Genomic DNA, 16,425 nt, shown 5'->3' with positions numbered 1-16,425 from the left:
TATATATGTAATTTCACAATTATATATACCATCAAACAACTTTGAATTATTAATTTAATTGTGTCTAGATGGTATATTGTAATGTTTGGATATTATATACTAATTATCAGTCCAAGAGAAAAGCTAGATGAGTTGATGTGAAACCAACCATATGGGCACAAATAATCAATTAATGGCAAACATTATCCTATTAAACAAAGACTAGCTCAGGGTATGTCCATACTACTCTGTCTGATGTGGCATATTTATCTCTAATAGTCCACAACTTGAATTTGTAGGTATCTCCATTGTTCCAGTGTTGCTAACAATGTCATAAACCTCTTCTAAGTTCTTCAAATCTTGAAAATACGATAAAATTCAATCCAACTTTTTCTCATCAACTATCCTCTGTTCAAATCCTCTTCATTTTCCTTTTCCTTTTTCATTGCTGAAGAATAGAAAATGCAGTTCATATATCGGCAAGATAAGTTTAAAAACTCTCAATTTTAGTTCAACAAATGGAAACAACCAAACTCTCAAAAATAAATAAATAAATAGGGTGGTCAGCATTTCCATTGTATAAACAAACCAAACTCTCAGGAAAAAAAATATTCTAATAGCAGCTCCTCTGGGTTATCATACTGTACATAGTGCTTTCATAGATTAGTGAACTACAAAATAACATAGATAAGGGCATAGTTTAAATCAAAATCAATAAGTTTGAACTTTGAATTCCTCTTAAAATTCTTGTCTCTTGTCCACATAATATCAAACTGGGAAACAGAAAACTACCAACATTTATGGATGACAAACATGATTGTTTAACAAGACATCATAAGGATAGACACTTCTCATCTACAACACAATAGAAGTGAAGCACACTCTCATGTTATACCCAACGTGATTGTGTCAGTGTTAAAGGTGACAATCCAAAGAATCAAACATTGTACAGACTTCAGAGAAAACATAGGAAATCAAATACCATACAATGTATGATTAATTTAAAGATGGAATTTTGGAATGCCAAGTATTGCAGACATATTATTCCTCTCATCCACCTGACACTGATGTCAATGACTCAACACAATGAAAACCAAATTTGGGAGACCTACATAACATCAACAAAAAAGTTACCAGGCAAACACAATGGCTAGACGTCTTCAAATCATGAACTTTTTCAAATCAATGTCATTGCTACTAAAATTTTTAAATATGGAACAACAACAAAGAGTAGAAATGGATACAAAATAAACATGAAATTCCTCCATTTTCCCTCAATCCAAACATAGCAAACAAAACATCTAAATTAACAAAATGAACTTAAAAATTAAGCTCTAGTTTGCGTGCATGTAGACCAAACTAATAATTCAAAGAAAAAAAAATAAAGTGCCACTCAACGACTCTAGTTGGTGATTCATGCTAAAAACTAAATAGCCAGAGTTTAAAACAAGTATACTATAAGCCAGCTCTAAGATTGAGGTGGCCGAAATGGAATGCACCATAACCTTGAATCCATGTACATTGATGAACAAACACTCACAAATAGAAGAGGATAAATTCTCTCAAGCTTTGACTAATTTTTTTCCTCTCTGCAATGACATTCAAAAATAAAATCCAAAGATTAATATCCTGAAAATGAAAACCAACTTGATTTACAGCTGAAATTGTCACTCCAAATACTAGATTTGATGCTCCAAGACCAAAATAGAAACCAAACCATAAAAAGAAAAGAAAAGAAATGAGAAGAGTTTCATCAATGAAGAGAAAAACAAAAATATGAACAATGAAACATGGGAAAATTGCTCACCGGAGGTTTGACGGATCTTCGATGAAAAACTGCTGGCAGATCACCGGAGATAGGAGGAGGAGACAAAGTTCTCAAGGTTTTACTAGGGTTTGATTTTTTTTTAGCTTTCATACCAACCTTGTAATAAAATAAGATGTTCGGTAATTACATTATTCTACTAAGAGCATTTTTGTCTCTGAAAAATATGAACCCTTCCCAACCCTCCAATTGGAGGGTTGAGAAGTGGAGATAAAATGGGGTGTTTTCAACCCCCCATTTACATCCCAAACCTTTACTTTACCTCCAACCCTGCACCCCAATCAAGGGTTCAAATAACCCTTACGTCCAAAACACTCCCCAACCTTCCCCAACCCTTCACCCCAAGCAAAGCCTAAGTGAAATCTCTACTTGTATATCTACAATTTCTATAATGGAAAATTTCTCCTACTTCTCTCATGGATGTAGGCAATAAAAAACCGAATCACGTAATTTTGGTGTATTCTTCTTTTATTTTTCTCACTTTATTTTAATATCTTGTGTTGCTACTATTTATTGATCTTAACATTGTTATGTTGTGGTACCTAATATATCATCTTAGGTGTACGCGGAAGGATGTCATTACCCTGTTTGTTAGTCCGCCCCAGATAGTAAATTCGTAGGGTGTAGTTAAACTACCATAACTAATGCACCATTGGGATTCAATAAAATGGGGATATCACATCAGTTGGCATCACCATCCAATTGAAATTTGCCTCATCAGTTTTTATTTTGAATTTTTAAAAATCCCATCCAATTCATATTTTATTATTCATTGGGATTCAATGAAACGAGGATACCACGTCAGCTGGTATCCCCATCCAATTGAAATTTTCCACATTACTTTTTATTGTGAATTTTTAAAAATCCCATCAAATTCATATTTTTATTATAACCCCGTCAACAATAACCCATGACACATCAACATCATTAACTAATCTCATCACCATGAGCCTGATGAGCACTCTCCTCCTCCCTAACCCTCATGCTTGACTCCTCCTCTCATGCGCCGCTGCCTCTTCACCCACCCCAACCACAACCACCGCATGCGGTGGTCATCGACACCGGCCAATCCATCTCCATTCCGACACCGGGTTCTGTGGTTTTTGGGTGATTTTTTGGGTTCGGGGATTCCCTCGACGATGATGGACATCTCTTTTATTACATCGCTTAAGATATGAATGACCATAATTTGGAAGAGATGAAAAAACTTACAAAAACTTCATATCAAATTTGTTTTATCCTATAATAAAATCAAGAAATAGCAATAGAATGATAAATTAAATAATTTCAATCACAGTTATGTATGAGAAGAGAATCACTAGGGACCAATTTCACATGTTGTCAAAAGTTTCATAAAAATTCCATAAAACATGTCAACATCATTGTGAATACATTTCTCAATGATAATATAAACACTTGCTCTTTTCATTCTCAGTAACACCAACAACTGGGTCACTACCCTGAGTGATCATAGTAATTCTCTTGTGGGTTCCTGATGCCTTGACCAATGCTGACATCTTCAAAACAATTTCTTGGACATTCTTAGTCCAAACATCAAACATGACCGTTAGCATACACTACAAGAAAACATACATTTCGCGACAGACATTTCGCAACGGTTTATATAAAACCGCCACAAAATACAGTATTCGCGGCAGTTCTAGCGGCGGTTTATAAAACTGTTGTGAAATGCATGCATTTACCGGCAGTTATTCCTAAAACCGCCACTAAATGTAGCAATTCACGGCAGTTCGAAGAAAACCGTCGTCAAATGCTTGAATTTCGCGGCAGTTTTGATATAACCTCCGCTAAATGCATGCATTTCATGATAGTTTACATGAAAACCGTCGCGAATTGTATATTCTTACCCTTTTTTATTTTATATGTATTAATGTTATATCTCTTTCATTATATTGAGATTAGTCTCATTATTGAACAAATTTAACAATATTTTTATACATTAATTAATCCCTTATTAATTATTAGTCTAACTTGATATTTTACTCTTTTTTTTAAAAAAAAATTAACCCATATGTGATTATCACGATTATAAATTAGGTAAAATATCAATAATGTAAGTGAAATGTGTTTATTGTCACTATAAGTTCAATGTTGTTGCATATATCATCAATGTTGTTGTAAAATTATAAACTTTTGTGACCAACATTGACATTGTTATAAAAACTATATGATTTGTAAGCAATACTAATGCACATCACAAAACTAAAGCTTGTTCAACCAACTTACGTGTCACCGCGAGAATCTTTTATTTTTTAAAAATAAATAAGTACTTGCATTGACATATCAAGCTTTCATTAAGCATTTCTCAGAAAATATTTATGCTTATACTACCACAACCATCATTGGAAAAGCTTAAGACGTTTTCAAATAATACCAAATGTTATACTTTATTTTTAATTAAGACCAGATGTCCAGTTTGAATTAATGCTAATTGAATTAAAAATAAATTTTTTAAAAAAATTTACAAGTAAATTTTCATTTAAATTTTTTATAGTTTTAAAAATTTTCACTAGAAAAAATAAACAAGTTTTAATTTATGATTACTGGGAGAGACTTATTTATATAAGTTTTCATAAATAGAGAACATAACCAATTTTAATAATTATTTTAAGGCTTGTTTCTTGCTTCGCCGAGAAGTAAACCCTCACACAGTCCCCGCGTTATTTCTTCTTGGCTTAGTTTTTTTGAAAAATTTCTAGGAAATCAAAAGAAAGTGAGATCATTGAGGTAAGTTGATTGTTGTTGTTGTTGTTGTTGTTGTTTTTTTTCCCCTTTTCAATTCTATTCATATACTTTCGTTCCAATTTTCTCAATTTACTTGCAATCTTATCCAAATGAGGTTTCCCAGATCTGGGGTTCATATTGGTTAATTGAAAGTGAGAATTTTATAAGAACAATTGGATTCCATTGTTCCTTGCTTCATTAAGCCCTTTTTTAAGAAAATAAAAAAAAAATGTTTCTTTAAGGGTGGTATGATGTTAGTGTTGTTTTTATCGTAATAATTTTTTTTATCATGAATTATTTTTATTACTAAAATTGTATTTCATTTTTTTTATTACATTTTGTAGTCTTAAGTCGGTTTCAAATTGATGGCATTATTTAGATTGATTCAAGTTGCTAATTGATTAGAAATCTATATCATTTGAACTTTTCAATTAATGATAACTAATTTCTCCCCAAATTTTATTATGAAGAAAAATAGGAGCTTTTTTGCTTTGTTATGATGGATTAAATCAATGATAATAATTTATGTAATACTCTAAAATCAAAACTGAAGTATTTCTATAAAAAAATTTTAAAATATTTCCATTAAAATTTATATAATCATCCTCAAAACTTCAGTATTTTACAAGGGGTGTATATGCAATAAGTTCATGGTTTTGAATGCCTCGGGATTAGAGCAAGAGTTGATGGACGATATTGACCGTCCATATTTCTTTAACTTCTCGTTCCATTGTTGAACTAGCAGTTGAAGGATCGAAAGGTTGGAAACTAGGGTTTGACCTAACCCAAGCCCAGATCTGATGGGCCTCATGAATAATTTGGGCCGGGCTGGGTCAACCCAAATTTAAAATATGAAACATATGGCCCAGTTCATGGGTTTGGCTCTTTGGATAAATAATTGGATTTGGCTAGAATCGGCCCATTGGATTTGGTTCAAATTGACCCATTGTTATTTTTTTTAATTTTACTTTATTAAACTCTGTGATAATTTAAAAATAAAAAAAATTAAAATTAAAATTAAAATAAATAATTTTATTAATTGATTAGTTTTATTATATTTTTACTTGAAAAAAATATGGCATCACTACAATATAAGTACATTCAAACTAAATTAGTACCTGCTCATTTGTCAATCATATGCATTTTTTTCATTCTACATAAAATCAAACATCTATGTACTTGGTTGATCAATGAAAATACAACCCTTTTCTAAGATGAATTATGGAGGGAGTTGGTTTGCATGACATGACTCATGAGGTTGGCTCATGACAATTAATTAACCACTTACTTAGTTAGCTCCATTGTATGATAGGCTTATTTCAATTAATTAATCATCTATAATGTTCTTTTAATTTTTATTATTAATATTTAGTAATAAATCCAATGAGTCATATCATGGGTAGGCTTGTTGGATCAGCCCAAAAAATATCAAAAAAGGTTGGCCCACGGGTTGACCCATCACTTATAATGATATCCATAACTAATCCATGGTTTGTTTGTGTCAGACTTGGACTGACCCGTCAAACATTAACTTTGGATCGGGCTTGGGCCGGTCCACAAGCCTTGGGCCAAATGATGAGAGTGATATGTATGAAAGTACACCAATTATAGTGGTTTAATGGCTCCTTAAATTTTAGCATATGAGATAAGCTAATATGTGGACCATGGGGTTTCGATCCCCCCTGTGTTGCATGTTCATCATTCTAATGAATAACACTGGTCTACCATGTGGTTCTCATGTCTTAATAATTTAGGAATTCCTCTTTTTATATATATATATATATATATATATTGAAAAAAAAAACTAATTACAAAACCATATATATATATATATAAAAGATATTTTAAATTCCGTCCTTGTACTAAGTAAAATTTAATGATGAAAACAAGGATCAATTTTCAAAATGAGATGACTCACTTTGAATCAAAATCAAGAACAACAATACGATCACCTTGCATTTCCTTGATGTTTTTCCCTTTGAGAAAGTTTGAGTACCAATGTGCAGATAATTTGGGAATTCTTTTGCGCTCTTTATCATCAAAATCCACAAAATAGAGTCCAAATCTTGATTGATATCCAGCCAAAAACTCAAAAACATCCATAAATGACCACACAAAGTATCCTTTCACATTTGCTCCATTCCTGCAACAAAACAAGAACTTACTTTATTTTCTACCAAAAATTCTTTGGATGAGTTTTCTTAATTTAATTCGCAATATTATTAGGTAAAAAAAACTCAATATTACATATGAAGAAAAGAAGAAAAAAATATTTATTTCTACTGCAATTATTTTGTGTCATCATCAAATTTAGTAACATTCTTTGGTACAGTAACTAATAAATTGTATGATGATTCTATGCTTAAAGTTTTGTATTCAAATATTATGTGAAATCCTATTAAAAAGTTGAGCATATTTTTTAAGATTGTTTTTCTGTATACCCTTTATACAATGATATTTGTCTATGGACTGCTGCAATTAACATGCAACTAAAATTTTTATAAAAAAAAGCATATTCATTTATCCTCCACTCTTCAATCATTTTTGAAAAAAAAAAAAATCCTAAGTATAATTCATAAGCAACATAGAATGTTTTGTAAGTGTATGTAAGAAAATATGATTTGTACCAGGTAAATTAGTAATTAACTATTTTTATAGGGCTATGCAAGTAATTTCCTCTATTTTCATATGTGAGATTATATAAAATATATTTTATATATAAAAAAAATACCTGATTGCTTCCAAAGTACTTCCAATATAACCATTCAAATAATTAATCCTGTCAGTGTCCTTCATTGTGTGTTTTACACCAAGCCCATAACCTAAAGATGATAATTCACAAGAGCTTAGTCCTGATCATAAGATTCACCAATAAAGTTAGAAAAATAAATTTTAATTAGGATTAATAAAAGTGACAATCTCTTACCATTTTCTTGGACATAAATGGGAGGGTTTTTGTATTTTTGTTTGAAATATTCCAGCATTTTTCTCAGCCCATCTGGATCATTTGGAGTTGTTGTTGGAATGAACTGGTTTCAAGCTTAATTTTAGTCAATTTAAAATATATAAAAAATATATTAACTCGTAATATTAATCACCAAAATAGTTCATGTACTTTCTCTCTCTTTTTTTTTGGTCTCTCTATTGAAGTTCCCGACTGAGTCCCCTACTTTTGAAAATGTGCTCACTCAGGAAAAAACTCAAACTGGTCCCTCTCACTTTTAAAAAGTGCACTTAGTCCCCAAGTGGGAGCATTTCAAAGGGAGTGACTCATGAGCATTTTTAACGTGGGCGCTTATTTTCAGAAAGAGAGGACTAGTCGAGATATTTCTGAGAGAGGACCAAAAGAAAGAGAGAGAAAAATAGAGGAGCCAATCTGAGGGTATTATACAAATTCCATCAATCTCACCTGGCCACTTGGTGTTTCATTCCTTGACACTGCAAAATAAATAAATATATATAAATGGTTATTATTTAATGCAGTTAATTTATTAAGCCATTTGTGAACTTGAAAGTTTGAACTTTGGAATTGAGCTCTTAGTTTTCAAGGTCAGAATTAATTTCAAGCCAAGTTGGGCTTGATTAAACATAACCAGAGAGCTCAAAATATATAAATATATATATTTTTTTATATATTTAAAATATATAATAGTATTATAAAAAAATACATAATTCTTATTGTTTATTATTAAAAAAAAGCATAAAACAGTGATTTTAGTTTCAAACTAAATCTAATTGAAATTAAATTCTTAACAATAAAGCTATTTAATTTTAATTTCAAGATGAAATGAAGCACTGAAAAATATTAATATATGGATTTTCATAACTTAAATCAATTTTCTTTAGTAATAAAAAACTATTGACAAAAATATTGAAATTCAAGCCTATGTTTGCAAGAAACAAATATATATATATATATATATAGAGAGAGAGAGAGAGAAGTGAAAAGAAACCTGTGAGAGTAGCAAGAATGTCACTACTATAGTCTCTAATAGGCATTGCAAGGGCCTCAGCAGAGTTATCAGCAACAAAGAGTGAAGTATAATGATTCAAACCAATGAAATCAAATGAGCCTTTCAAATACTCTGATTGAGATTTGGTGAATGTTGGAAGCCTTGATCCCACTATCTTTTTCATAATCTTTGGATAGTCTCCCAACACCAGTGGATCTAAAATCCTAAAATGCCATGCCAACTCATCAAATTTTATATATATATATATATATATATATATATAATTGTCAGGTAAAGCTTCATACCAAAGTAATTAATAATTTCATATCATTTAATTTGATAAATTTTGATTTAAATATAAATTTGGTTCTCATTGTATTAGTTTACATTTGTGACCACCTTTTCATATAAGAAGGATGGTAACTCTTTCCCGCAACATTAATTGAGAAATGATTCATATTGATTTGGTTTTACACATTAGAAATTACCATGTCAAAATGTCTATACATATTATATTAAATTATTAATCACACAATAGTAGAAGCAAGGTCAATACTGTAACTAGACCAGGAGAGCAACAATATAAAATGGATATGTTTGAAATGACTATGTTGGTTTCCAATTTATAACATTCTCTCCTTCTTCCATTGATGGGTTGGGTATAAGTATATTTACAATGTAGTGGGAATATAATATATTTTTATCATATAAAAAAAAATATCTGCATTGATAGATGAAAGGTAAATAATTCAATGCTAAAATTTTCTTACATGAAATAAGATTTAATTTCATTTCACAAATTCAGAATGAAACTCACTAAATTAGCAATTATAATCATTTTATGTTTGTAAAAATTCAATTATATTTATATCACATAGATACTCTAGTGATAAACAACCAAATAAAATACACAAAAAAAAAGAATAAATACATAAAATTAATCCAATCAAAGTCAATAGATGCAAATCATACTATAACTAAGTGGAGAATCAACAACTGAAAAGTTTTTGTATCAGACTATTAATAAAATAATTTGATTGTTTGAATAGTGGGAGAGATCGTCAGTTGGCGCGTCTCAATTAGGGCAAAAGTGAAATTTGGGAGATGAGAGGAAAGGATTGGATTCTCATTAATATATTTAATTAATTTAAAAGGCTATGGAATCATGTGCCGACTCTTCTCTCATAAACTTATTAAAAATGATGGGCTCACTTTATTTAATAAGTTATGGCCGGATCTCACAATGGGGTCCATGTTCCATAGAAAATAAGGTTCATCCTCTCTCTCTCTCTCTCTTTATATATAATACTTAATACATTTCTTTAGAACCCACTTCAATACATATGGATCCGCCTATGTGCTGGTCTATATTTAATTTTTTGCATCAAAAAATTAACTCCATTCTAAATTTTAAAACAAATTATTATCCAAAATACTAATTATAATTAGAATTAGCACATGATTGTAATGATATATAAATTTATAGACAGTAAAATTTAATTTGAATAGCAAAGTTACTCAAAATAAGATTCAAATTAACATAATATGAATAAGAGTTCTAAGTAATTTAAAGAATATTCCATATTTAGATGTATTATGTATTTTTCATAATATAAATGGCATATAAACACTTACCATCCCAACAAGAAATCTCTTGCTCTTTTTGTTGCTTGAACATCAGCTTTGGAGTTGGAGAATGGAGAATACCAGAATGTGTAGATATTCAAGCCTATCCAACCATGTTGAAAAGCCTGTAAACAATTTGTTCTCTGAATTAATTTTTCACATTTTAGTTGCAGGAAGGAGGATGTTGATAAAATAAATATAAGAAACTTGTATTCATCTTCAAGAAAACAAAATGTGTCCTCAAAAACCTGCTTATTAGACTTCTCAGATAAATAATTACCATTAATTTTTTTTTTCTTGAGATGATATAACCACATCTAAGGTTACCATAATAATGATAACTCAATTATGAAATTTATTTGAGAAGTTAAAAATAGAAAATTCTTGTACACAATACGATGAATTGTATCAAACCATTGGATATGTGTCATACAGTATTGAAATGGTAGATCAATGGTACAGATTCAGTTGTATTTCCATATGACACATATTTATTGGTTTAGTGCAATGCTGGCTGATGTAGGTAAGAATTACTTTGTTTAAAAAGGACAGAGAAAGCATAGAAGTGAATGAAATATAACCAAAATTTTCTTTCAAGTTAATTACCCCCAGCAAGCACACCCTTAATTAACTGGGAAAATAAAATCAAGATTAATAAGAAAATATATAAAACAAAGAATTTGGATTTTGATTGGAATGCATGTATACCTGGTATTTTGTTTTGTATAAATGAAAAATTGAAGCATGAGCAAGCAATGCATTGTGAGTGGCAATGTATGGCTCTGTGCTGGAATTTCCTGCAGTGCAGTTGGTGATTCCAAATGGATATGTACATCTTTGAGGTGGAAACACTCCATTATCATAGGATCCCATTGACATGACGTTTACTTCAACTATGGTTGTCCAATGAGACACTCTATCTCCAAATTCTCTAAAACACACATCTGCATATGCTGTGAAATCATCCCTGACAACAAAGAAAAGTGTTAGATTAAACAACAAGAAAACTGTTTTATTTTGGTTGTATTGTTTCAATGACAAATATTACTAAATATTTTATATGAAACATCTATCTTTTAGGTTTTCTGCTTTTATACATACCCTTGTAAAAAACAGTATTTGCTTATTTAATCCTACAAATCATTATCATTTTAATTTATATAATTCTATGACTAGATGTTGACAAAACTTTAATAGGTGGTTTTAAGTCATACTTTGTTTGGGCCAAAGTAAAGATAAAATAAAGTTATCAAACTTTATAGCGTGTGGTTTGAATTAAATGAGATGTCATAATATATTATTATATAATATTACTAAAATATCCTTTTTAATGATAAATAAATTATAAAAAAATATAATGTTTTATCAATTATATGACTCATATTTAAGTTATGAGTTTATTTATAAAACAAAGTGATACTAATTGATCAGTAATAGGTTAAACATTTTATTTCAAAGCAAAGTAATTAGCAGTGACTAAGAGTTTTGAGGAGTTACACTATTTTGGGGCTCAACCAGCCATTATATTCATCTTCAAGCACTTGAGGAAGGTCCAGATGATAAAGAGTAACATGCGGTTGAATTCCTATTTAATCAATATAAAGCCAAAAATAAAAAAAAAACTGAAATTTAATTGAAACAAACCTTTTTTATTTATTTAAAAAAACAAACCTTTTTCAATCAGTTTATTGATGAGATTGTTATAGTAATTCAATCCTTTAGGATTGACCTCACCCCTCCCATCTAGGAAATCATAAACATAAAATCAATAAAGGAATTAAAGAAAGAGTAGAATAATGAAAAATTACAAATATTCAGCAAAAAGTAGATTTAAAAAAAAAAAATACTGTGAAAATTTTTAACTAATCATACTTGGGATAAGTCTTGACCAAGAGATGGAGAACCTATATGCTTCCAATCCAGCATCACTCATGAGCTTCACATCTTCCTACAATAACAAATATATATAAATAAAAAATAAAACTACAAGAAAAAAAATTAAATATAAATAGATGTGAGATCATCAAGTGATGATATTATTTTTGTTACCTTATATTTATGGTATTGATCTGAAGCAATATCTCCAGTGCTCTTGTCTGGCATCTTCCCTGAAACATTTTTAAATCTCTAAAAACTTTTGGGCTGTGCTTGTAATATTGATGGAAAAACAGACAAAGTAAAACTAAAAAAATGAAATTTAATAAGAATGACCTGCATGGGTATGAGTGTCCCAAATGCTTGGACTCCTTCCATCTTCAGCAGCTGCTCCTTCAACCTATACATACATATGCACTCAAACAACCATTTTTTTTTTTTTTTGATTTATCAATCTCATCTCTGAATCAATCTACCAAAATAAATAAATAAATAAATAAATAAAAGAAGAAGAATCAAGGACCTGATAAGCTGAAGTTCCAGCTCCAAAGACAAAGTCTGAAGGGAAGTCATTCCTGGTGAAGTTGGGAAGTGAACTTTGGGCTGAGCACAACAACAAATGCAAGGATATGAGAAAAAGTGAAAGTAATACTGAAGCTATTAATGGTCTGGTTGCCTCCTGCTGCATCTCTGATCACTAATCTCCATTGCAGGCTTCCCTTTATCAATAATATATAAAGGACTTGCTTGAACACAGATGATAAAGACTTGTAATGGTCCTCCTTCAACTTTCAAATGTCAGTGTCATGGGATGTGTGTGCTGCCTATTTAAATTTGTTTGATATAATATACGGTTTTTAAAAAATAAGTAATAATTTTGTTTATTTAATTAATTTTTTTTTTTTTTTGTGTGTTCTTCAACTGTTAAATAAATTTAAATAAGTAATTGATGGTTCCGGTGGGGGTGTGATGTGCTAGGTTTACTCAAAAAACTCACTCAAAGATTAAACACACACACAATCAAACATCAAGAGAAAAGAGACAAACAAATTAGTAGCAGGTAAAGAGCACGACCTTGTCTACATCTAGAGGGCGAGCCCGGGAGAAAGCAATCCACTAAAAGAGGTATAAGAACAAGGAGTACAACACTCTCTCACTCTCGCAATACAAAGAATATCCTCTCAAGATTGCCCGACGGCCACACACTCAACTCTTACCGAAGAGTCTCTCCCTTGTTGGCTCATTCTAAATCTTCAAGCATGATCTCTTATATAGACGCACCGACGTCTAATAAAGTTACCTCTTTTAGAATTCTCCACGGTTTTCTAACTCGGACACTTTCCAAAGTTAGATGTTGCAACACCCAGTTATAACATGGCCCACCTTATTGAACATGACTGAGTTCTAGCCAGATGCACCCGCATCTGTGACCTTCAACCTCCCGGTTCCTTGATCACGCCGTGAGCGATTGACTCGACCGAGCTCCTCCTCGCTGCGATGCCTTCCTTCCTCATGTCACTCGATGGGTCTTCCTCTCCCGAGGGGCGTGCCCACCCGAGCGCACAGCGACCATCTCACCAAAGATAGCCAGCGAAGATCTCCCGATCTTCTTTTCCAAACTGGCCCAAGTTTGGTCTTCCCAAATGATCTTCGTTTGACTCGTGGAAATATTGTTACTAAACTTGATCTCATCTTCATCCAAGTTTAGCCTACAATATCTTCAAGCATAATCTTCAATCATCCATTCTTGGATCTCCAAATCTTCAATCATATCTCATGCAATCTTCAAACAATCTCCTCACATGATAAGTCTCCATGAATAGTTCCACCCATAGATAGCTGTTGGATCTTTCTTCAAATTGTGTTTGCTAATATGGTCTTGATAATCTCTTTGGCATGTCTTCTTACCTTATTTAGTTTGTGTTTTTAAATAGCTTCACACTAATCTAAACCTTGTGTCTTCTAATAGCTTCATACCAAGTTTAACTTTTGTCTTCTAATAGCTTCAATCAATCTTCATGATCTTGAATTCTTGCCAATGATAGAATATTCTTCTCTCTTCAAATAGATCTTTCTAAAAAGAGTTCTATCAAAGATATGAATTGTCATCCCGGATCTTACCAAGGATAGACAATCATACGTAAAATAAAACCTACCTTTCTTGAAGATCCTATAGACTTGATGTACTTTCCAAAAATAGTTTATCATCAAATGACTCCATTGAGAGAAATATCTACTAAATAAATTCTCCACTTTGATCTTCATAATCCTTGAGGCTTCATTAATATTTCGCCACATCATCATCAGCATAGTCACTTTTTCTTTTGATGAGTCATGACCATCCTCTTGTCATGTCACACTTTGGCTTGTCATATAATGCCAATCCACATCATCAGACTTAACAGTAATAACTAAATTTATTTAAAAAAGTTGGGTTTATTCCATTGAGAAACGCAAAAGGGGAAAAACATCATTAGTTTAAAGGAAAATTATTATGAAAAATGGGCTCATGGTACAACGTTTGAAATTCAAATATATATATATATATAATTTCATGGTAAACTAACGGAAATAATAATAATAATAATAATAATATGAGATCAATTAAAACAAAACTAATTAGTTTATTGGCACCGGACTTTCTTCACCAAGCGTAGAGGTGTTATAGCTCTCATGTGCTTGTCCCTGACATGCTCATTTAACCAAAAATAGAAATGATTACATGTAGTGTTTAGATTATTTGCATTATATTAGTTTAGAATTAATTACCATGTACTTAATCATGAAACAAAAGCAAAGTTATATTTTTTTTATATCTATAGAATCTGATGGTATATTGGTATATAACACGAAATCCATTTATTAAGGTTTTTTATGAATTTATTTATTTTAATATTTTTTTGCCTAAAATGAGCTCACACCAATGTACTATATACCATATACATACATACAAATATATATATATATATTGACCTTTCAATTGGGGTGAAAATTCATGCAGGTACATGTCACAATAAGACAATGGAGTTACGTATTCTACTATTTTTTAAAAATCTTGAAACCCTATCACTTTCCGTCACTCAAATTAAATATATATATGTATATATATTTATATCTTCATATAAATAGGTAGTTTTCTTTTGTGAAAATTCTGGAAGGCAAGTACAATGACACATGCACTGATTCAAGCATTGGCAAGATGCCAAAAACATAAGGACTAGTGAGTTATATGAAGGTATAATATCCGAATTGATTCCTCTACTTTTCTTTCTCTTTTATTTGGTCCATTTACTCAGAAATGCTCTTAAATAATCCCTCTACTATTAAAAATGGTTCTATTTAGTCTCTTTTATTCTAAAATCAGCCAATTATTGTCTGTATTTTCAAAAGTAGAGGGACTAGATGGGAAGAGATTAAGGGTAAAGGAACTAAATTGGGTCATTTTTCAAGAGTAGAGAGATTAGTGGGGCGCATTTCTGAGTAGAGGGACCAAAAGGGAAGAGAGAGAAAAGTAGAGAGACCAATTCGTGTATTATACCTTATATGAACTGTTTTGTTTTCCTTTTTATTTTTAATATTTTATTTTTTTAATTAATTCACCAGTTTAAAATATAAAATTTTATTTTAATCTTGAAATATATATACAACTGTTGGTTATGATAATTCTGTCTAACATAATAATAACATAATAGTTAATGTAGTAAAATACATAATATATTTTTATGAATTTATACATAATGAAAAGAGTTGGATAAATAAAATTACAAGGTTTATGAGTTAAATAAAAATTCTAAATTTAAACAACATCAACCGTCAGTAACATTTTTTAATTTTATGCCCCATGAACTATTGCATGTTATTCTTTATAATTTACTCCATTTTTTTTTCATAAAAATTTGTAAAATATACTGTAGGAAATTATACTTTGCAGTAACGAAGTAAAATTTAGTAAAAAAATCAATCTTATAAGAGGAGAATGGTGTTTTTTTTTGTTTAATGGTTGAGAATTTGTGACTTGTTTATATTTATTAAAAAATCAAATTAGTGAAAACTAATTCCAATAAAAAAAATTTGTTTATATGTTTTTTTTTAATTTCAGACCCTATAAGACAAATAACATTAACTAATGACTATTTGGTCTATTAGCATTGAATCGATTTCTACATAAAATATATGTCCTACTGAGAAGACGATTTTTAATCATAACTTACACATGTGGAAAACACAAGTGTTATAAAACTTAGCTCTTTATTTGTGTCTGTTTTTAACAAGTGATTTACTCACATTAGTAAAAAAAACTTTAAAAAATGGAAATTGAAACCATTGTTAAGAGTTGAAATTAGACAACAAGTGACTCATCAAGAAAGAAATTCCACACCTAATGTTGTAGTGTTGCGGAAGGCAAATCCCAAGTGTGATAGA

At 30.5% G+C, this 16,425-nt stretch overlaps 1 protein-coding gene across 1 annotated transcript; it reads right to left on the bottom strand.

Moving 5' to 3' along the window:
- Nucleotides 1–6,378: 6,378 nt before the first annotated feature.
- On the bottom strand, nt 6,379–12,716 carry LOC120255495 (beta-glucosidase 22-like). Its single transcript, XM_039263314.1, has 13 exons — nt 12,527–12,716; nt 12,340–12,403; nt 12,178–12,236; nt 12,001–12,076; nt 11,800–11,871; nt 11,626–11,713; nt 10,837–11,095; nt 10,138–10,253; nt 8,503–8,726; nt 7,959–7,987; nt 7,476–7,578; nt 7,281–7,371; nt 6,379–6,692 (listed from the first exon to the last, which is right to left on the bottom strand). Exons 1-13 carry the CDS (start codon nt 12,689–12,691, stop codon nt 6,464–6,466), a joined length of 1,575 nt encoding a protein of 524 aa, XP_039119248.1. The 5' UTR covers nt 12,692–12,716; the 3' UTR covers nt 6,379–6,463.
- Nucleotides 12,717–16,425: the final 3,709 nt, after the last annotated feature.

Source organism: Dioscorea cayenensis, unplaced genomic scaffold (assembly GCF_009730915.1).
Source record: "Dioscorea cayenensis subsp. rotundata cultivar TDr96_F1 unplaced genomic scaffold, TDr96_F1_v2_PseudoChromosome.rev07_lg8_w22 25.fasta BLBR01001032.1, whole genome shotgun sequence".
NCBI lineage: Eukaryota > Viridiplantae > Streptophyta > Magnoliopsida > Dioscoreales > Dioscoreaceae > Dioscorea > Dioscorea cayenensis.
This window is presented reverse-complemented; position numbering and strand designations above follow the sequence as displayed.

Excerpts from the sequence above, each read along its gene's own strand:
- LOC120255495 (XM_039263314.1), bottom strand. The coding sequence starts at position 12,691 with ATGCAGCAGGAGGCAACCAGACCATTAATAGCTTCAGTATTACTTTCA. Across the intron at positions 11,714-11,799 it reads CAATAAACTGATTGAAAAAG|GAATTCAACCGCATGTTACT; the intron begins GTTTGTTTTTTT and ends TTGATTAAATAG. Across the intron at positions 8,727-10,137 it reads AGAGATTTCTTGTTGGGATG|GATTTTAGATCCACTGGTGT; the intron begins GTAAGTGTTTAT and ends ATGGCATTTTAG.